The sequence below is a fragment of the Panthera uncia genome (genome assembly GCF_023721935.1).
Source record: "Panthera uncia isolate 11264 chromosome A1 unlocalized genomic scaffold, Puncia_PCG_1.0 HiC_scaffold_17, whole genome shotgun sequence".
In the NCBI taxonomy this organism is placed as follows: domain Eukaryota; kingdom Metazoa; phylum Chordata; class Mammalia; order Carnivora; family Felidae; genus Panthera; species Panthera uncia.
The window spans coordinates 71,849,181-71,873,534 of record NW_026057577.1 but is presented as its reverse complement, the minus strand read 5'-3'; the positions used below and the strand labels follow the sequence as shown (position 1 = coordinate 71,873,534).

Sequence of the window (24,354 nt, the reverse complement as noted above, 5' to 3'; positions counted from 1 at the left end):
CACAGAGCCTGTGACAGGGACTCTATCTTACAAACTGACATCATGACCTTAGCGGAAATCAAGAGGCAGATACTTAACGAAGCTCCCCAGGCGCCCCATCCAAGATAGTGTTTTATGTCATCCGTTACCATGAAGACTGAGCTCCAGCTCAATGGGCTGTGGTGTTCTATAAAGGCCACAACTATTTTCTGTATAGATTTCTGCTAAAGGATATGCAAACCGCTGTATTTAATCACAGAGCATAAATCTCTCTTTTTCCCTATTAAAGATAAATCATTGATGAAAAATAACCTTAAATGGAAAAATATGGGATGATTAAGAAAATAAAAAGACATTTATCCAAGCATTTGGTGTTTATTTTGCCACTCTACTTATTTTATGTATTTAATCATTCCTTCCTCCCAAAACTATGTAAACACCAAATTACTACTTTTTAAAACCACATGATGGTGTATGCCATTACATTCTGTGTATAAATCAATAGTCCCTAGGTGTAGATAAATGGATAATAATACTAGCCATATAAATACTTATGCTATCTGTAATGCATTAAAGTTTTACTTTGAGAGAAAATCATCATCATCATCATCATCATCAAGCAATTGAAAATGTTCTTAAATCTTTATCATGTAATCATTATAAAAATATAGTAAGTTTTCTTTTAATTTTATATGTACTCACTATAGGAAAATGAACCAAATCAAATTGTAACTCCATATAAAAACATGTATCTATGTATAGTATTTACATACATTCTATAATGCTTAACATGAATTTGTTAAAATGAAAGGAACAAGTTGTTGCTGTCAAACCACGGTGATTAGTTGTAACTAAATTGATATTGGATCCATTTGTATCACGACTGTTATAACATGTATATTATCAATCTAATTTTTCATGTTTCAGTTAAAACCTCTGACACTGGGGAGCACCTGGGTGGCTCAGCCAGTTAAGTATTTGACTCGTGATCTCAGGGTTGTGAGTTTAAGCCCCGTGTTGAACTCCATGCTGGGCATGAAGCCTACTTAAAAACAAACAAACAAAAAAAACCTCTGGCATTGGAAAACAGTTCATCTTTTTCATAACATTATTCCTTGACTTTAAGCATCATGTAAAAGTTTCCTAGTATTATAATACCTTAGCCTTAAAATGTATCTTTGGTTCGGGCGCCTGGGTGGTTCAGTTGGTTAGGCGACTGACTTCAGCTCAGGTCATGACCTCACAGTGAGTTTGAGACCCAAGTCGGGCTATGTGCTGACAGCTCAGAGCCTGGAGTCTGCTTCAGATTCTGTGTCTCCCCTCTCTCTACCCCTCCCCTGCTCACTGTCTGTCTCTCTGTCTCTCAATAATAAATAAATGTTAAAAAAACTTTTTTTTAAAAGTATCTTTGGTTCTCAATCCTGGTTGTATGGGAAAATCACTTAGAGAGCTTCATAAACAATATAAATTTCCAGACCCAACCTTGATCTATAGAACCAGGGTCATCATGGGTAGAATTCAGGAATATATACTTTTTTAAAGCTTCCCAGTGGATTCTTATATGCAGCCAGGATTGAAAATTTTTATTTGGACCAGCTTTCCCCATAAAGCCCTCTCCCCAGTACTAGATTCCAACTGTAGCATTTACTAATTATTAAGCTCCCTAAAGATAATGATATTATCACTGATCTTAACCTCTGGTTTTACCCAAGATTTACCACAGTGTGTGGTATTTCATATGTGTTTAATATATGTTTTCTGAATGAAATGAATAAGTGACTGAGCAAGTAAGGGAACGTTCCTAATTTGCCAACATTTAAAGATTCAGGTTTTGTGTCAAATATTCCACAGTCCCTTAGGTTTATTGGGGGTGGAGGGGCATGAACTCCTATTTGTTCAACAAATGAACCAAATCAAAATATATATCAAACATATATGTATATATATAGTATATGCATATACACTGTAATGCTTAACATACATTTGTTAAAATTGAAATATATGTTTAATTGAGATATGGAAATAAGATATTAGCTACACATTGTCAGTTCAATGTGTGGTTGGCATTATTTTCTAAAATTATTTTGGGTAATACCGAGTAATTCATAATCTCTTCTTCAGACATACTTAATTCTAAAGCCTTCTAAGTATTCACCAACTTGACCAAGTAGTGGTTTCCTTGTGTTTCTGAATCTAAAAATTGTTTAGGCATAGGTTTAAACAGACAAAAAAATATAGTAGCATTATTTTAAACAATGGACTCTGTTAAAAATAATTACACAATAAGGAAATATGTCTATGATGCATATAAGGCAAGTTATGTATTATCTTTTCCTCTTTTACCACTCATCTCTTTATTCTAAATCATGTAGTGGTCTGTAAATGACCCTCATTTACTTGTTGGACTCAAATTTATAGAAAATATCTGGCTTTCTGTGTGTTTAGAGATTATAAAGAAGGCACTTGTACATTTCTCTATACTTTTATAGTTTCTTAGCTTTCTAGAACCACAGAAAGGACTGAGACTTACACAGTGAATCCAAGTACACCCAGTTGGTCCACAATTTATTGGATAAGAGTGCATTAATGATGTTTTAATAACAATAGAAATTGGACCAGGAAAGTAAAAGAAAACAAAATTTATTTTCTTCTTAAAAATAATAAATTGTCAATATAAAATATATTTTTGGCTTATATATTTAATGATGGTTTACAATCTTAATATTGTATATCATAGGCCCACAGATGTGACCCTCACACTGAAAGATCCTCATTATCCTGACCACTACCTTGGAATCATTTTGCTGTCTGTCATCCTTACCCCTAAAGAAGGAGAACACAGGGATGTGGTAAGTTCCCCCACAGCCTAGGAGGAGTGCTTTCTTGTCATCACTTGGTGGAATGTCATGAGCCTTCTTTGAATCCAGAGGTGATAATAAAAAGAAGCAGCATATGAAAATCTGGCCTGTTCTTTGTTTCTGTAAGTATCCTGGGTATCGCTAGTCCCTGTGTATTATATCTTTTGAATTCAAATTTCCTGTTCTGTGCTCCAGATCAGAACCTCTTGTGGTAAATAAGGGACACGTTTGCATCTGTTATTATAATTTCATTTCCCAATTTCAGACATGTTATATTGTAGACAAATGGTAGTATTCATTCAGGGAATACATTTGCTACTGAACTGAGTATTTGGAATTCCGTACCGAGGTATCCAGACCCTGATGTTTTGACTGTATTGTCATGCGTACCATCACAAAGAAAATGAGGTGAAATTATAATAGAGTTTTTGCTTTCTGGTATTTGTTTGCTGAATGATAAGTGAATACTCTTCATCTTCTTGATGGGTTTCCATATAGCTGTTACCCATTTTCCAGCACTGGCTGTCTGTACTTCCTTGCACACCATGCTGCAGTGAGAAACTTACAAGGGAGACAGAGGAGCCAATTACTCCAGCATGTTGAAGTGACATTAAAAAATATCAGGTGTGACCTGCATCAGTATGCTGGCCAATGCACTTTCTGCCACAGTTTACCGGAGAGTCCTCATTAGATTCAGTGTGCTTTCATGTACCGGGAGCTGCTCTCACAAGTTTTGATTATAACACATTTTAGGAGTAGATATAACTATTTGGGCAAGTACACATACCCTCCTTTAGCAATGTATGTATTGCTGTCTTCAAATAATGCATGATTAAAGTTGGTTTATGTTGTCTGCTGGAAAGGTATTCTTGACATTTTTTCAGGAGACTATAGATTAAAATAGTGAATCCCAACTTCAAATTTGGAAGTGTTTTAAACTCATTGGAAAACTCACCCTTTTCAACAAGTATTTTGCTCTACCCTTTTAAAAAATTAAACAGTGAGCACACATTTTCATACGCTGTGTTTGCTAAGTATGATTTAAGTATCCATACTTAATTCAGTGAGAAGTACATTTCTCTTTCCAACAAGGACTACCAGATACCTACTGTGAGAAGTTAACACAGTAAAAAAAAAAAAAAAAGTGTGTAAGTGTGCATATGCACAGGCCCATGTGTACAAAAGGAAGGGTAGGTGAGGACTTTTTTTTTAACAGAGAATATTTAGAAATAGAAACCCATCATTGTAGAAATCGCCAATTCAGAATACCTTATTTCACCTAGTGGAAGCCAAGGAGTATATCCTAGCTGGCTAATCCATACACAGGAATAAATTGTAAGTGTTTATTTATTGCTTTATTCAAATAATGCTAGTACTGACCAAACCTACTATAAGCCAGGTCCTATGCTAAACCCATAGGATACTATAGAACTTATATCCAGTGGAGAACTCAGGGATCAAATCATTAGTGAAGGAAATTTAAAATGACAACTGTATTGAGTGCCATGAAAGAGAGGTGCATGTTGCTGTTAAGAGGGAATGTAGTAGAATTTGTTCTAGTTAAGGTAGCAGGAATTCTCTAAGGAAGCCAAATGAGACCTGAGGTCTGAAGTGTGAATAGGAGATAATAAAGCAAAAACCAGGAAGAGAGAAGATATTTCAAGCAGAAGGAAACAGCACATGCAAAGGCCCTATGCTGCACTCCAGTAATTGAAAAAGTACTGGAGCTCAGAAAAGATGTACGCAGAGGAGAGTGTGGGAGATCATGGTGCATGACGACAGCGGACAGGAGATGCCCAGACCATGTAAGGACTGTTGGCCATGTTAAGGTTTGTGGTGATTCTCCAAGAGTCTATGAATAGGAAGTGGCATAATCATATTTGCTTTTTGAAAATAGCTGTGTGGCTGCATTGTGGAAAACAGATGGAAGAATGAGAACGGATACTTGGAGACCAAATAGGACTAATTATTTCATAAATCCTGGGGGAAGATGATGGAGGTTTGGATTAGCATTATCAGAGATAGAGATGGAAAGAAATCAGCAAGTTTACTGGTGAGAGGTAAAATCAACAAAATTTAGTGATAGAATATTCTTGTTTGGGGTTCTTTGTTATTTTAATGAGGAACAGCGCTTCATAAATGAAAATACCTAAGTGCCTGAGGTCATATATATCCCAAATTATTTGACTGGCAATATTATTGGAAGTTAGAATGATATGGTGGCTGGTTTAGTTATTTGGGTGATTTGATGATGGAGTGTCTGCTGAATTTTTGCATAAAAGGAATATTTATTAAGTGCTCTAACATCAACTTGACGGTTTGAGAGATCAAGCTAGTACCAAGAGACCTTATGGTGAAGCTGCTGAATTGCTCTAAACTGCACAGAAATGAGTGTCAGCACAGGCAAAATGGTCCCAACATTATTTTTTCTTTAACATTTCTTGTAAAAATCTTCCAGTCTCCATAGCTGCTCAAATTTATTATTTCAGTTCAATGTCCATTTAGACAAATATCATTTAAAGGTATTACAGTGCCTGATTATTGATCATCAATGATTTATCACACATGAATGGGAAGAGAACAGGTGGGTTACATGAAGCAGTTGCTCGTCAAAAATCTGGTATGATTCATCTTTTCTTCCTTTTCCATTTTCCTCATTGTACCTTTCCAGCCCCATTCACCCTTAACACAAAGAGCCTTTCCTGAAATCTTTGTGCCATTTTCTTGATTCAAATCCCTGCCTTTTGCTACTCCAGCTTTTTGAAAGAAATCCTTTACTGCCAAGTATTGTTCATGCACTGCCTTACTTCATGCCCTTGCCTTCAGAGTTCCAAATAGCACTGAATTCATTCTGCTGTGGCCAGTGAAAAATGATGTCTTCTCCCCTCCCATACTAACATTGACTTTCACCTGAGAATCAAGTAGCTTAGCTAGGGCGCAGTGCCTCAGGAAAGCACAACCTGTTGCAGCCTGTATCAGAGCCAGCTTCTGGCTGGTGACCACACTGACCTCAGTCATACCTGAGGAATGGAGACAAGGGTGTCATCATCCAGGTGTCAGGTTGACTGCACTTGCTCTTCCTTGTGGGTGTGATTAACAGCTGGGAGCATGGGGGTGGTTGCAGAGAAGCCAGGTGACCTTAGGGGGAGGGAAGGAAGTATGAAACATCTCCTACAGGTAATTCTGGTGGCATCCCCAGTATCCTGGCTAGTCTGATGTCCTAGATTTGAATCAGGGTTTCTAAGCATGTGCTTACAGGATGAAAATTTCTAACAAAGACATAAATTTGCTTCTGTTTACTTGCTTGTTTTGGTCTATATAACAATTGTATAGCTATTTTATTAAGATCTCTAAAACTGTTAAGCAACACTAATATGAGATTTTGAAACTCTGAACAAGGACCATTTGTTGGCTGGGCAGGGATCAAAAAACATTTATTGACTCTATAAGCATTGTGCCAGGTTCTATAATGTCTTCTTTATTCTTCTTCTAAGTGTTCAGTGACATGTGTTTATTTCTCTAATTAAATGGAAACTCCTGATGAGGGACTTTAAAGCTCTCCAATGAGCACCATATGTTCTGCCACTGGTAACCTCTGTCCCAGCCATACAAACTCTGGCAGATCTCACCTTCTCTCGAGTCCAGGCTTTCTTCACTGTCATTTGCCCTACCTAAATTACTTCCCATCAACTCCATTCTCTATCCTATCACTTCTGGTTAAAAAAAAAAAAAGTATATATAAATTATTGCTTCTGATGATCTTTTTTTTTGACGACTGCATTCAAAACCTAGTCCAGCTTTCTGTACCTAGTGGCTGTTCAATGAGTTGCAGATGAAATTCTATGAGGATTTGAAGGGATACTTCAAAGGTCCAGGGAAAGGTATTTTAAGATTTTTTTTTCTTACTTCAGTATTTAAATCCCTGAGATTGTCACAAACAGTATTAAATAATTAATTTCCTTTTGCATTCTTAAAATTAGTACATTAATGATAATCTGCTTAAAATCAGTCTGTGTTGCTCTATGAAGATATTAATAACAATGCATTAGAAGCATGTCACTGTATTTTTCTTTTTGTCACATGTCTAGTATTACTCCAATATATTTTCCTGGAATATAATTGAAGTTTTTTAGTTAAAAACAATCATGGATCCAGTGTATCTTCAACTTGAATTTTTGTATGCTTGAAATATATATTATATTGCTTCAGTGAAAATGCTATTGTGAAATTTACAAATTATCCAGGAACAAATCTTATTTAGAAAAATTCAGACTCAAAATATAGCATACCAGAAATCAGTTACTAAATGCCTCACAGTTCCATATAATATCTAGCATAATATATAGGGAAGGAATAGAGGATGATTTTTGCATTGATCCTCACACAGCAAAATTTTAAGAGTTCTGTTCTCTTTGATTATTAGCACAGAAATCATCTATTTTAAGCTTTTGGGATTTAAGATTTTAGTCTAAGAATTCCATATTTATTCTTATGACTATATTTATAAAACTTTGCTAAATATTTTATATGTGTTAAAATAGAGAATGGAAGACGGGAGTTTTCAAGAGCCATTAACAAATAAGGTCTAACAATCAAATAGGAAGTAGAACATTAATGTTAAGAAAATGCTATCAAAAGTAGGAATAAATTAAGTGTAAACACAGAGTACTTAGCATCAAAAAGTGCCCAAGTTTCTAAATCAGTTATCTTGCAAGTTTTTTATATACTGTTAATACTGACACTACATTCCATGAATAATGCAGTTGGGATGATTTCTCCTTGTGTGGATTGCCAGTTCTGGAAATCAGTAAAACTGAAGAATGAGTTGAAAATCCTACCAGCCTACTGAATCTACTAAAGCCTCCAAAACATGCGGTGTCTAATTACAGCAATTTGAGGAGTATAGTATGAGTAATAGCAAAAGTATTTCAAAATTGCTTATATTAAAATCTTGTCCATTGAGTTCATCATTGAGTCTTTTAAAAAAAATATCAGATGTGAACAGATTTATATACATTTTTTTTTAAGTTTCCAGCATTGTGTGTATGAGAAACCAAAATCTTCGTGGGGGGCAGGGGCATGCTGATGAATTGCATGACACAACTGTCATTTCTGTTTCGAATGCATGTCTTGTTTTTGAGCCTACGAAAGTCTGTAGCGCATACATGTGTGTCCTGTATATGGTATTTTGGTCTGATAGTGTGTTTGAGTTCTTTCTGGCTCTTTTTCTAGCAGAGTTCAATCCACAGCTTTCTTCATTGGAGAATTTGTGAAATAAAAGTGAGTGAATTTGTGTTACACACTCCTAGACCTACAAATTGCTTGGCTAAAGCTAAAAAATAGAAGATTATAAGAAACATATGAATTGACTCTTTGGTGAATTGAAATTTTTTTTTCATGATGGTTTATTTTGCTAATTTTTCTGAATTATTTTCATAGCTAACATTTTTTTAAAAACACTTATAAAAAATTTAATGTTTTATAAGATGTATACACTATATTGTCTAGCTATTCTGTGATAATTTTTTTTGTATCTATGGTAACCATGCAATTGCCTGAAAAATATCACTACAACAAAAAATAAAAGCAAAAAATGGATTGAGATTGTAGAATCTCATAAAAACATAATCAGTTCTGCAGCTCTATCACAGGCCATATTTTTATGTTACTTAATTCTTTCACTGGCTTCAAAGAAAGTTGAGATGTTAATGAAGAATTTTGATGATCCTATAATAATATTAGATAATGATGCATTCAAAAACAAAATTCATATGTTTCTCAGCTTAAGATCATAGAGCAAAAAATAAATCTTATTTTTCTATAATTTGCTTTATCTCCTATCTTTAACATTCCCCAATCTTTCTTCTCTAACATGTCTCATAGTTTAATAGTATGTTTGTTAAATTCACTTTTTTAAAACTTTTCTCCTGTTTTCAGCTTTACTGAATCTAGCTTAACCCAAATATCTAAAAAGAAAAAGAAACTTAGGAGTAGGATGCTTAAACACATTGTTTATCCAGTTGGCTTGGCTCAAGAAGCAGAAATTTTGTTCTAAAATCCAGGGACCATTTTATTTCACCATACACCAAAATAAACTCAAAATGGATTAAAATATAAATATGAGCCCTGAAACCATAAAAATCCTTGAAGAGGGCATAGGCAGTAATGGCTCTGATGTCCGCCATAGCAACATTTTTCTAGATATGTCTCCCAAGCCAAGGGAAATAAAAGCAAAAATAAGCCATTGGGTCTACATCAAAATAAAAAGTTTCTGCACAGCAAAGGAAACAATAAAACTAAAGACAGTCTATGGAATGAGAGAAGATATTTAAAAATGACATATCCTATAAAGGGCTAGTATCCAAAATATGTAAAGAACTCAACACCCAAAAAGGAAATAATCCAATTAAAAAATGGGCAGGAGACATGAACAGACATTTCTCCAAAGAAGACATATAGATGGCCAACAGACACACGGAAGGATGCTAACATCACTCATCATCAGGGAAATACAAATCAAAACTATAATGAGATATCACCTCACACCTGTAAGAATGGCTAAAATCAAAAACACAAGAAACAAGCATTGGTGAGGATATGCAGAAAAAGGAAGTCTCTTGCACTGTTGGGAACGCAGTGCAGCCACTGTGGAAAACAGTTTTGAGGTTCCTGAAAAAGTTAAAAATAGAACTACCCTATGATCCAGTAATCATGTTGCTGGATATTTACCCAAAAAATACAAAAGCACTAATTCAAAGGGATACGTGAACCCCTTGTTTATAGCAGCCTTATTTACAATAGCCAAATTATGGAAGCAGCCCAAGTGTCCATTGATTGATGAATGGATAAAGAAGATATTGTATATATATGCACAATGGAATATTACTCAGCCATAAAAAAGAATGAAATCTTGCCATTTGTAACAACACAGTTAGGGCTACAGAGTATAATGCTGAGCAAAATTAGTCAGTCAGAGAAAGGTAAATACCACATGACCTCACTCACATGGGAAATTTAAGAAACAACACAAATGAGCAAAGAAAGAGAGAGAGAGAGTAAGAAACCAAGAAACACTCTTAACTGTAGAGAACAAACTGATAGTTACCAGAGGGGAGGTGGGTAGGGGATGGATGAAATAAAGAATGGGGATTAAAGAGTACACTTATCATGATGAATTAATTAATTAATAATTTTAAAAATCTAGGCACATTTTGGGGGTCACTGGATCTAATAATAGAATTCTAGAAACCAAATCAGGAAAATAATGAATTTGTTCCCACAACTGCCAAATATTGCATATTTATACTTTGGGAAATCGTTAACTTTTTGTTTGTATCAGTGTCCCAGTCTGAAAAACGATACCTTGCAGTCTATTTGTAAAGCCAATTTTGAGAGATAGAAAAAATACAAACCCTATAGTTTGCTTTACATCATGAGGATTTATTTTATGCCGTGGCTCTGAGTCAAGGGATGTGGTTTCGAGCAGCAGTAGTAAATCTGTGTAATACTGAGTAGTGTTGCCTTGAGATTCAATTCTTCCTCCTGTTCTTAGCTCCTTTTTCACAGTATACCATTTCTTACAGAATGGAATTTTAGGAGATCCTTAGAAACTAGGTGATGATAATAAATGGCCATGAGTTACAAGATTTTGCTTATTTATTTATTTATCTTAATTATTCTCACTTGATTTGACTGAAAACAGTGTCTCTAGGAATTATCATTCTCTGTTCACTGAAACTCTGCTTTCTCAGAAAGTTGAAGATTTATTGTCTGACTCCCAGTGGTGGAGGTTTTGTTAATATGGCATGCCACAAAAGTATTTGGTTTCCAATTGCCTTTTAGTGATGATGGAGAAGGTGTGGTGGAGGTGGTGGTGGGAGTGATGATGATGATGATGATGATGATGACAATAACTCACTTAAGATCAATAACAAACATTTATTACATGGCCACTGTATGGACACCTCCACAACCCAATGGTAGGTTTTGTTGCTTCAAAATAAATTGCACGTTAGTACTTAGAAAACATATAAAATATTTCTATAATAGTATTTGATAATACTGCTTTGCCGTTTCCTGGCTCCATTCAAAATAAAATAGGGAATTATTGTAACCTTAGGAAATCCACTAGTCTTCCATATTTTGGTCAATATTTAACACAGGGGATATATAGGGAAAATATAACCTATAAAAGCACTATCTACAAAGAATAAAAATGAATCCTTATCTTTGACAATTTCATGTTTTTCTCTTTTCCTGTCCTAGAACCTTCACATAATTCTATTGTCTTGGTTTAGGCCAAAGGTTGTCTTCTATATGACTTAATCTTTTATTAAAATTTTCTTTTGTATTTTTGTGATTTATGAGTGGTTTTTGAAATGGTCCTGCTTTATAGTGAATTCTGCTGAAGGAGAAAAAGTTGTTAAAGGTACCAGTGTGCCTCCTTAATATACAAATATGACAAGCACTTCAAAAGGTATATTCTTTCTCCAAATATTCCCTATTCTCCACTTCATAAGCATTAAAGATAATGATAAAGCTAAGAGAGGGTAAAGAGGTTAATCAGGAAGTTAATACCACAGTGTTAACTGAGAAAAATTTAAAACTGGGGAGTAAATAAAATATCTTTGGATTTTTATGACTTACTTTATTTAAGAGACCATTGATCTTGGGCACTCATTACAAATTTCCATTAACCTTAAATAAAACTTGTAGCCATAAATACTTCTTACTATGGCACACACAGACAAAAAAAAAAAAAAACTAATTTAAAGGATATGTTATGGCTAAACATTTAGCAGGAAGATCTACTAATGTAGCATTTTTCACATTTGAAAGCATTTTCACATTTGAAAGATTAATTGGAAGCAGAGACAATTCTAAGATGCCACCAAAGCAACAGGCTTTTGAACATGTTTGAAGAGACAAGTTACCTGGTCGAGTCAGTACATCCTCAACCTCCAGCACCAAAAGGAACCGTTGCCAATCATGAGATGCAATATTTTTTTTCCCAGCCAATAATAAGATATTTCAAATTTTCCATTCTATTTAAAAAGTACCGTCTCATTTCTTTATACAAAAGAATAAAGCAAATGAACTCTCACCAGAAAGACTGCTTGAATGTTAAAGGTGCTTCTTCTAGCTGTGTGTACGTGATGAAAACAATTTTGTCTTGTATACTGGTTGCTGGAAACTGCTGTTTAAATGTTAAGCTTCCTCTAGAAAACAATTGGCTGCCCTATTCTGTACTTGAGTGATAAGATAATGAAAATGCTTTATTTCATTTACAGACAATGCTAATGAGGAAGAGTTGGAAAAGATCAAGTAAGGTAATGGCTTAGCATGTGATCTTTCAGCTTTTCTTGTTGAGAAGAACTATCAGCTGCATTTCCAAATCTCTCTCATACCTCTTCAAACTGTACTACAGGATTTCATCACCCTTGTTCTTTTTTTCACATAACTTTAAGTAAATCACGTGATGCTTTTTTTAAGTAACTAGAAATCACACTGATCAATCACATCCACATCATCCTGTTGCTAATGCCTGGTCACTTCTCAGCATCTGGTTTCTGTTGTGTGTGCCACAGGGTCTAGAAAATGTCTTTGCTCCCGATCAGGAATAAAATGATGGGGTTAGGGTAGGGACCACTCCAGAGAGAAGGAAGATCCACGTAACTCACTGTCTTTGTTCACTGAAAACTAAATGTGAGGCTTTCTAAACTCAAAAATTCCTCTTGGCTACATCTGTGGAGCCTGTAATGAGAAGAGTTTTCCATCATTGCCTCTTCTCACTTCGAGAAATAAATGACTCCTGGGAGTGAGAAGAGTTTATGGTTCCTGTAACTTACAAAGTCCTTGCTCTTCTTATAACTTGTAAAGTATCTAAGATACAAACTAAACTCTGTATTTGTTGAGTGGTGGTACCACTCTTGGACACAAATAAATATCAAGATGAAACTGACATTACTCCTTGAAATAAAGGGATTTTGTTTCTAAAGATCTTTGTTCAAATTTCCATTTAAAAAGTCAGCACTCATTTTTAAGTGTGAGTAATTTTTTTAGACCCTGGAACATGACAATCTTTTTTTTTTTTTTTCATTCTGATTGAATCATGCTATTACTTAAATTTGTCTTTAATTTTGTCATTTTTATTACTGTGAATTAAGAAAATACATCAAAAGGTTTTTGTATTTATGGTAATGTATTAATTTGCTATAACAAGTACTTCTTACTGTACAGTTTCTTCTCAATTCTTATAGTATTCATGACAGAAAGATAACTTGGCTCACAAAAAGGTCAGGGCTACATTAAAAATCACCATTATATTTTAATAAAGTGAAAACCATTTACTAAAGAAAGTTGCTGAATATTTCTGACTTAGTATTCACTGTGTTTTTTATTGACCAAAATAAAGTTTCAAAAAGTCTTAAAGAAATATTTGCACTATTCATGTTCGTATTACATATTTTTTGTAATTATACTTCAAAATTAGTATTCTGTAAAAACATATATTTTTTGAAAGTTGCGTAATTTGGCTTTCCTTATTCTGTGTCTACATTATGACACAGCTGGGTAAAAACGTAATTCATTAATATATATCAATATTTCCTGTTCCAGATGCAGTTAAGGTGTAATGCTAGAGCAGAATATTATATAGTAGTTAGTATTAATTAGCAAGAATGATGCATTTATTGTAGTATAAAAGAAAGAATAAATATAAAGATTCTTCTTTAAATAATTTAATATATATTTAAATTTAATTTGAATAATTAAGTAAATATAAATCTGCATCTTTTACTTTGGACTACAAAAAATTAAAAAAGACTAATAAACATCTATTCAACACTATTGTTACTTCTAAAATTCTGAAAGTTCTAATTTATTATTAATAATTCATTTGTACATTCAGACTGGCTTGTCATTTTTCTGGCTTGCCATTGAAGATACAGAATTTCCTGTGTCTAGCTTTGCATTTATTGGGGTAGTTGGCAGATTATTTTTAGTTCGAATAGTAATATGGCTTTGGGGTTTTTAGCCTAAGGGATTTTCCGTTTTATAAAATTTATTGGGGATATTGAGTGCTGAGTAAAGGAAAATCAGTTCACTCATTTGCTTTTTTTTCTATGAGAACATACTGAACTCCTGTTAATTCATTCAATCATCACTGTCCCCTAAAACATTTGTCATATTCATCCACATTAGTGTTATAAGAACAAGGTGTTAAGTTCAAAATCAAGGGAAAGTTTGTAACTTCATTTACCACACAATCCATGGTCCTTCACACACACTGAAACTGCGTCCCCAGCTCCTTCCTTCAGGAATTAATGGAGGAAGAATGATGTTCAAGCAAATTGTGCTTCCCAGGAAACTAAGGGATAAGTGGCTGTACCATGTAGCTTTATGTATTATCATGTTACTGTTTTGTGGAAATGTAACCCTTTTCTAATTATTTCAATCTTCTCCTTCAAGACCGTGTGTCTAAGATTTTTTTCCTCTTCTGTTTTTTGTAAAAGGATATAATTTATTTGCCTTACAGTCAAATACAGGTATTTTACCTTTGATACAACTTCGCTCAAAGTCAAAGGTGAATTTTTCATATGAACAGGTCATTTTTTTCTTTGGAATCTTGACTTGTGAGAATGAGGTCTCCTGCTTCTCTGGAGCAGGACTGTTATGTGCAGTCTGTGTGTGGGTACCAACGGTGATTATAAAATCTGAGAATTATGAACTCTGTGGCAAAGACTTAAATACAGTCTGATAATGTTGCTAGACATTCTCTAGTATGGAGTTTTTCTTCCTCTTCTTGTTTGTTTTGTTTTGTTTTGTTTTGTTTTGTTTTGTTTTCAGAAGTGACGTAACCATGGAAAGGGAAAACTAAATTGACATAGTTATGTTTTAAATATGCACATCCCCCCCCCCGCCCCCCGTGTATGCAAGTGTATCAGCTCATAGGGTTTCCTGTTACTTAAATATCGGTTCACCATGTTCATCATCTTGTCAATAATTGATTCTTTCAATGGAAATCATATTATTTGTGGCACTTTTATAATGTGGAATTGTATGTACTATTGAAAATAACTGAATAGCCAACTTGAGGGCAGGGAATTATAATTGCTGTTCAGGACTGACTTCCATATAATTTAGAGTAATTGTGTTACCATCTAACAAGTAGGAAAATAAATACACCTAAACTTGCCTCTGACAAGCAAGAATGATACATGTTGTATTTGAACGGTATGTTAACCAGGAAATAATTATGAATTTCTTCATAGCTCCTCTTCTGGGAATGATAACATCTTTTAAAACTCTCATTCCGGTTTTCTACAAGCATACTTTCCATCTTGCACATTTGTAATCCTGCCTCACACTCAGCTGTTAAAGAAAAATGTTATTTTCAGAAGAAAGGGATCAGTGTCTCCCTAAACTTGGGCAACTGAATAATTATCCTGGTCAACGAGTTATACTTACATGACAAAATGCATTTTGGCAGAAAAATGGTAATGCTTTGAATTATTGCAATATTTTATTCTTTAGAAGAAGCTTATCATTGATAATTTATTCTAAGGTTAAATTATTCAGCAAGAAAATTTCATGAGCTCAGAAGAGAAGATGTATATGTGTTTTGTGAATAAATTTTGTGGGGTCAGACAAAAAATAGAAAAAAATAATGAAATAATTGCCTGTCAGACCGACAATAAGCAGAAATGATTTTACCCTACATTATGTGTATGTGTGTGTGTGTGTGTGTGTGTATTTTAATGTAGAAGAATTAGTTTATCGATAAGTGTGATAATAAACTTATGTACTTTCAATAAATCGCTTTAATTACACAAGACATAAACATTCTGATAATATAAAGATATACACACTGCAATTCATATTCTCAACAATAACAGTTTAGAAATCTTTTAAGAAGAGATAATCCTTTGAATAATATAATATGGACTTTGTGATCATGTCTCATTAGCATATCTTCTGTTACTTGATGGCTTATTTTTTTAGTAATATATCTTTTTTATAAAGATTTTATTATAATCACTTAGCATAATTTTAATGAACTATAAAACACTTTATTCACTGGTGAATGAAGCAATTTCTAATAAGACTTTTGGCAAGGATATTGTTAATTTAAACTAGAGAACACTTTCCACTCTAAGTCTGCAGGGCGTAGTTAAACCTGACACCTTGGATGACACATTAAAAATGCATCAGTGAAAACCTCTAAGTGCTTTAATTTAAGAAACGTTAGAGAAACAGATTAACACATTTTTAGGTATATCACACAGTCCGACATAGCGGGGGGGGGGGGAGTCATTATTTAGCAGTTACTAGGTTCTTTCTCCAAAGACTTCACATCCTGATAATAAATAGATGATTTTTTTAAACCTGCAAAACACATGAGCTTTCTTGGTCATTGACTCTCTCACCCGTGAGGACCTAAAAGGCTTTTCTTTGGTGTCTCATTTAAAATTATTATGCATAAATTTTTGAAAAAATGAGATGCTTACGTGTTTCCAAAGGAAATACAATGTTCTTTTAAAAGTCCTTAACACTATTTATACTACCAAATCTGTGTTATCTGGGAATGCTATAAAGTCAACCTCATAATTAAGGCTTCTGAGATTCCCAAGTGCAGTGATGAACAGAAGGCAAATAGCATGGGCATTTCTAATATAAAAGACTATTTTTACCTCGATCAACTGAACTCTCAAAATTTGTAGTAAGTTTATCTAAAATAGAGATATCATAGTGCAGTAAATATTTTATTATCCCACAAATTACATGAAGCCATGGTTAAATTTTATGTAGAGATGATTTTTTTTCTTGCTGTTTTGACAATATTTTCCCATTGGTATAAAATATCATACATTTTTATATATTGTAATTCATAACTACAGGGATTTGCTGTAACAGTGGCTTTACATTTATTTGACCGCTCTTGTTGAATTTTTAAAATGTTGTGGGTCCTTGAGGGAGCAAAGCTGGATGACTTGGCACAAAGTGAAAGGACAAAAGGTAATCTCAGGCAGAAGACGAATGCCTTGACGCCTGTGCGCTGGCTCTAAAATGTTTAATTGTGGGTCACTGATTGGCATGCACACTGCTAATATGTGTTCCCCAGTGAGCTGACAATTTCCCAAGATCCTCTCCAGACTGACCAAAGGGAGGGAACTAATACAACGTGGCTCCAGGATAATGGAGCTAACTGTTGGTTTGCAAGATTATATGGCCTTTGAATTCAAAGATATATATATGTGTATATATGATGTACATCAGATATATCTAACATATATATGTATACATGTGATATATGTATGTGTGTGTGTATATATATATGTATATACACACATGTATATATGCATATTAAGTTGAATGTGACTAGGAGGAGATATGTTGGTTTTAAAGTTCCCTAAATATCCTCAATGAAAATAAATCATAATTTTGTGAAGATTCTGCTTTCAAAGCCATGGTTGACAGTAATAGATACACATGCATGCATGTGTGTATACATACACGCTAATGCACAAATTAAAGATTTAAGTTAAAATTTCTAGGAAAATAAAAGACAAAGCAAAGCCAGCCTTCAGTTACAGGGCATGTCCTCTGGGGAGTTGAGATTGTCTGTCTCTCGTCAGAAATATTTAAATGGACAGTTGGAGTTGCAGAGGGAATCATATTGGTGTTTAATGAGTATAAATGGTATGAGCACCTATTTGAGTAACCAAGAAAACAGGAAAATAGAACTTCACTGTAATTTCTACTTACTTCGTGTCCCTGTTTTTAGTTACATAACTATCAATAGACCTATTCAACTTGGTGGGGGCAACCAAGAGCTATAGAGCTTTGATAAACAGTGATTTCAGTCAGACCAGGAAAGCCTACGAAAATTATTTACTTATGGGTTTATCTATTTCTAACCTCTTAAATGCCTAGAGAGTATTGAGAAAAGGAATTGTGCACCTTAAAAATACTCTGTGTAATATGAAGGCTACCTGGGTTGACCTTCACGTTTGAATCTCAGGCTTCCCAATTTCAAATCTGTGGTGAGTTTTTGAGTATTGAAGAATTGCTGAATTATGATAACTACAATATGTTTAAAGGCCTGTACCCATTAAAGCTAATGAAAAATATCACAATTAACAGAAGTTCAAGGCTAATCCTTGTTCATCCAATGACAAAGTCTTTAAAGATTTTTATGATGTATTTAAATAGGAGGCTGAACTAAATACAGCATCATGTTCATTTGTTAGGAAAGAAATCAACTGTCCTTTAGTCTTATTTCTCTGGGGAAAAAACATATCTTCTATATTTTTAAATTTACAATCTTGTTACTTTCTAGGTTCACAGTAGGATTTTGGATCTTTGAAGATAAACTTTCTTAGTGTGTATTGGTGTTTTGGAGGCAAAAACTAGATTTAAATAAGATATTCTCAATGTGTCTAGCTACTTTGATAAATGCAACGCCTCAGCATAAATACTCAATGATTCATTATTCAGGATAACGTCAATAATTTGCCTTTATCAATTTGATGTCTCTGCTCTTTGTTCTGTTTCCTTTTGCTCTTAATTTATAATTTTAGCATTTTTAAAATGGCCTTTCATTTATCAGATTCTTGTTCCAATGGGGACAGAAATATAACTGAATATCTACAATAATGATTGAAATCTTGCCCTCAAAAAATCACTTTTTTTTAGAACTCTTTATCATAATGCCAGGTGTCTTATTATTATTGTTATTATTAGAAACTCTCACTAAAGGAAAGCCACGCCTCATCTGCTGTGGATTTTATATTCATCAAGGCAATAAATGACATAAGGGTCCACAGGAAAATTAAGTTGTTCCATTTGAAATAAAGGCCTAAATTTACATGAGAATGTAGGTTGTAAAATGAAATATAAATTTTAGTTGATGAATAATGACAGAAGTAATTAAACATGGCATGAAAAGCACAGCCTGAGCACGTCAGTGGATCTAAATGTGGCTAATATTTTTGTTTCTTAAATTTTAACAGAGAAACCTAAGTTCTAAATGCTGATCATTAAAATTTCCCCTTCCCCCTCGCCCCCCACACAAATTCATCAATCTCTTTGCGTACCAGTCACATAATTATCTCATTACCCTCAAAGGGTATTCATCTGAGGAAGAATGAAAAGTATGAAGTTGGTGGTTTCAACATTAGTCACCTTAGACCACTTGAACTTTAAATGAATTAACAATACTTTGGAATGTTTAATGGTCATATTATTTGTTGTAACTGTCTTGAGTCTAAAGCCAGTACTCTCACCTCCATTTAAGTTGCCTTAATGCATTTTACGTTAAGGTAAAACTCACTGTTCTATTACTTGTCTTATTGGCTCTTGGGAAATTGTGTAAGGAGACTTCAAGACTTCAGTTCCTTTAATATGATACTTTAAAATTTTCCACATGTTGCCAAACATGCTGCTTAATTTAAAAAGAATTGGGAGGGGCGCCTGGGTGGCTCAGTCGGTTAAGCATCTGACCTCAGCTCAGGTCACGATCTCACGGTCCGTGAGTTCGAGCCCCGCGTCGGGCTCTGGGCTGATGGCTCAGAGCCTGGAGCCTGCTTCCCATTCTGTGTCTCCCTCTCTCTCTGCCCCTCCCCCATTCATGCTCTGTCTCTCTCTGTCTCAAAAATAAATAAACATTAAAAAAATTTTTTTTTAAAGAATTGGGAATCAGAGTAAGGAGAGAATTAGCAATAGAAAAGAAACACACATCTTTTGTAAAATCTGGAAGAAGGTCTTTGTAGTTAAACAGTGTACAGCATCAAAAGACTACAGTCATTCCTTGTAACAATCATGCCCCAATGTCCAAAGGTAAATGTGTTTTTTCAGGACTTGTTGTTTGTTGCGTGGTTGTTTTTTTTTTTTTTTTTTTTGAGATACTGATGTGACAGTGTGCTACGAGTGACAGATGAGAACCATAGCTGTACATGTAATTGAATTATAACTCTGTAGTGATGATAAAACAAGGTCTTAAACTCAAGAGTTCTTCCTAGTAACCTCTGACATTAGCCATGCTACCTGACCAAATCCTATGCAGGTAACTTGGGAAAGTGAAAGTCATTTCAGTAAGAAATAGATTTTGTGTAAACAAACAAACAAACAAACAAAACAGATAGATTATATAAATTATCCTTAATGTAATTCTAGTTCTAAATTTAAATTATACAACTTGCTGTACACCCTAAACATGTTAGCTCACTATTATTTTCTGATATGATTTTTGGTATCATTTTTGGAAGGAATATCTATACCTAACCAGTGGAAACGCCCAGTAACTAACAATCCACAAATTATTTATTGAGCACCTACTATGCAATAGGAATCATGTGAGGTGCTGGGCCACTGTCTTAGTCGCTAACACAAAGTTATGGAGGAATCAAGTAAGTTACAAAACTTCTGATTCATCACAATGTCAGAGGTTGATGCTGCCCGATACGGGTCCTCAGATTCCCACAATTTTACCATAACTGACACCCAGAAACAGGATGCAAAACATACCAATTTAAAAGATGCATGTAATGCAAATGTTCTCCTTAAAAGTGACCAACAATGATTTGATTTCCTGAAGTTGAACTGGTTTTACTCTATAAATGTCTGAGGATTAAGTAATAAAATACCCAACGTGATGTTTTGTTAGGATATTGCTACTCTTCTCAGTATTCATTTTATTAAATTATTTTTGTAAGGCCCAAGTTAACTAACTTGTATTATCTATGTTCTATATTATATCATAAAACTAGGACGTTTTTAATAGGGATTAAACTAAATTTGAGTAGGTACATGATTATGACTAAAATTGCTACTATTATTCTTTAAAAACGCTCTGTGGGTCTATGCTGTTAAATTGTTTTGTTAAAAGGCACAGATGTTATATGACTTATTTCAAAATCTTAAAGTACTTTTGAACAGTTCTATTTTCTAAAATAAAGTGTTACACTTTGAGATATAATAATCAACAATTTAAAATAAAGAGGTAAGTAGATTCTTTAAAAATTACAGAAATAATCCTTTCTAAACTTATCGCCATTGATATTAGATATGAATAAGAGAAAAACTTTAATTTACTCAAGGAAAGAAAACTAACAGTTTATAAACATCAAAAGTGTCATAGGACATATAACTTTGGGGTTTTATTTATTTTGGTTTCATTGGGCTAATTAAGTATTCTCAAAAACACCTCAAAATTTAGCTAAATATTTGTTTGTTTTTAGGATCTTTCAGAAAATGAAGTGGTTGGATCTTATTTCTCTGTGAAGTCTTTCTTTTGGAGGGTAATGTCGAAATCCTTTATATTAATATTTTTGATTTTGGTTCTGAATAGTGATTTTTGAAAGTTAAGTGTGAATTAGGAAATTCATTTTTAAAATGGGTCTCAGAAAAATGTATTCCATTGCCTTCTTTATTAACTTTTATTCCAAGTCATTCGAGTGACTCTTGCATTTCTTAATTTGTATAAACTAATAACTTCATGTATTTAATTTGTTGCTTTGAAGTCAGTTGCTTGTGGGACTAAGTTTATCCCAAATTCTTAACAGCTAGAGGCCCACAGGCCTTCCAGGAATATAATGGTGCTATCTAGAGAGTCCGTTAAGTTTCTTTTTTCCCTTCTTGTAAAATCTGCTCCATCTGTTTGGGAAAAATTTACTTCTATTACAGTGATCTTATACTATATACGTACTACATAATCAGTGTTCTTTCTTTGAAAAAAAAACTTATGAATTAGAAAACAGCAACTCTGCTGTTGATTTAAATAAAGAAAAAAGTGAAAATTCCACAGAGAATTTGTTTTAAATGCCATTGCAATTTAATGTTATTTACTCTTTCATGACTTAAACATAACGAGCTCTGTCATCCTATTTTCTCTGCTCTAATTCTGCATTATGCACAGCACGATTTATTACAAATGCACTTATTACTTTGCCAAGAGTTTCCCTCTTTCTTTGAAAATTCACACTTGGTACATGATTACCTAGCGATAGATATTGCAATGAAAATGCTACACTCGTAAGGCTTTACCATTTTCTTTCCTTGGCTCTTCAACTGCTCATGACTGAAAACTACCCTTCCCCTTTAGAACTGTAAGGTTTGTTGCAGTGTCTTTTAAGCAGACTGCATTTAAATGCAGTCATTTAATTTAATGACTAAATTAAGTCATGCCTTGACTTGATCAATGAGCCAGCGTAAACCACATCTCTTCATCCATTGCTCCCTCCACACACACTGTTATTGGTGTGAGCTTATTTTAATTATTATAGCATCTTCATTTCCTTTCAGTCTACTGACGGCTACCTCCACTATTGCTATTCGGTGTCCTTACTAAAATAATAATAATTTCTCTTGTATGTTCACGCATTATCCATGAACACAGTGACTGCTTTTGAATTGTTATATCACCTTAAATGGAATTTGGCTTTTGGCAAAAATGCAGCCTCTGTATTCATACAGTATACTTCTTTGCCAAGAGAGCAGAATTCAGGAGTGTTCTCTGTTGAGTTTGTTCTATATGCAGCAAACATGCAAACCGATCTTTATGAATGAAACCTTGCTACCAGGATCAATTGCATAAGAAATAAGTTTTAAGGCCTTCCCTTTCAAATGATTCTTTCACAATCTTTGCTACTTCCAAATTAGTATTGCATGTACCAGTACTTTCCATTTGGTTGTGTTCACCCTTAAATATTCTTTATTAACCTTTCTCAATTTCTTTAACTGTCTTATTTTAGAATAAGAAATATGCAAATTTAAAAGATAGCTTTTTTTGTATTTGAGGTACATAATCTAATATCTTTTCTTCCGAGCGTATGTTGAGTAACTAACCAAGTGAGTCATAAAAGCAGAACATTTAGCGGTCATTTGTTTTATCACTAAGGAAACTAAGGCCCAGAGAAGTGATGCCATTGACCTCACATCCCTGAAAATGGTAGGATCAACCAGGACCAATATTTTTCTTTCTCTGAATATCACAGAAATAATTGTTTAAAGCAACTAAGTTCCTTTTGGGGTCAATAATGAATACAGATAGGATGTAAAAATAAAGCCTTCCTTTAATTTTTCTTCACTGACCCCCTTTCAGATTTTTCTTACATTATGTAACCCTTCTCCCCCACAGCTCATTAACTCACTGATAGATGGATGTGTTGAGGGCTGTGATGTTGCTATGTTTGAGGTCCCATCTTATAAAATCAGCAAATCACTGATCAAGTCTACTTTGGATAAGTATGATTTTTCATATTCATGTTTAAAAGTCACTCCGATAACTGACCTAATTGCTCCTTGCCCAGGTAATATTTGTATTGTGATTTTTTTATGTTTATTAGCTTTTAGAAGAGATGTGTAGCAAAGGAGTTTCTCCATAGACATTTTCAGATATGCAGAAGACCTAAATAGTTCAGATAGAATCTTACATGAGGCGTATATGTGTGTTTATGAGCTTTTATCAGCTTCTTTATGAGGATCAATACATGTATCTAGGAGACAGCAACTGAATTACATTGAGTGAAACTAAATCCTGGCAAGAACTTACTTAATAAATGTCATGGTTACTTGCTAGATCTTAATTTCCTTGAGAGCAAAATAATAGAAAGAAAAGACCGAAGTGGTACAGAAATAGTCTGATTTTCCAAAAGCATAATATTTATAATTCATCAAGACATGATATCTTACAACACAAAACATTAAGCAATGGATATATAGTGATTACCATACTTTTCATAAAAGCAACAAATATTATATGAAGCCATTTGGATTACTCTAAGTCAGAATTTCATTAAAGATTTTAACTTCTCAATAAAGGATGATAACTTGGTGCTGTTGCTTCAAATATTTAGTACATTTAAGTTTTTCCCAATTAACTCCATTGACTGGACATTTAGATTTCCATGACTGAGAGTTAATTGAACAAACCAGATTATGAGAATGCTGTAGTGAATTAAAGAGAAATGTTAAGATTGTTTAAGTGGAGAATGGCTGGGCTATACCAAGATACCTCATATAGAAAAATGGAGAAATGGCTCGTAATATGAAATGGGCCAAAAAGAGTGCATAGAATACAGAACAATTAGGAATTATGTCAGAGCACCATCTTACAGTAGGGTCATATCAAAGTGTGGTTGAAGGAAGACCCTGAAGGCCAAAGAGAAGTATTGGTTTTATCACACAAGAATGTTATCCTGTGCTGAAGTGTTTGCATTCTTAACAACTCAACCATATATGACATATAACCAAGAAAAGTGCAGGTATTATTTATATCTTCAGGTATGAAAGTAAGACCTTCAGAAAAAATATATTTATAACATTTAATTAAAAGTCCCCAAAGAAAAAGTGTAAGTCAAACCCAGGACTCATTATTTTTTTTACATTATTGGTGGAAACGAATACATTACGTTAGCAACAAGCCAACTTTAGCCAACAAGATTACAGCATATGTAATGATTTTCTATGAGTATATATTTTGAGCAAACATTGTAAAAGCTTGAGAACTTTTGTTTGG

The 24,354-nt window shown here is 33.9% G+C and overlaps 1 protein-coding gene across 29 annotated transcripts in view; it reads left to right on the top strand.

Annotated features, from left to right (window-relative positions):
- The window catches only part of MCTP1 (multiple C2 and transmembrane domain containing 1), a 537,709-nt gene that overhangs the window by 306,735 nt on the left and 206,620 nt on the right, over window positions 1–24,354 (top strand). For 20 of the 29 annotated variants that reach the window (XM_049647579.1, XM_049647578.1, XM_049647590.1 and 17 more), the window contains 3 exons: window positions 2,717–2,828; window positions 12,128–12,166; window positions 21,077–21,136. In XM_049647579.1, coding sequence (XP_049503536.1) covers window positions 2,717–2,828; window positions 12,128–12,166; window positions 21,077–21,136 — 211 coding nt within the window. The remainder of the gene's footprint in view (window positions 1–2,716; window positions 2,829–12,127; window positions 12,167–21,076; window positions 21,137–24,354) is intronic. The other 9 variants (XM_049647575.1, XM_049647588.1, XM_049647580.1 and 6 more) reach the window with 3 other exon arrangements.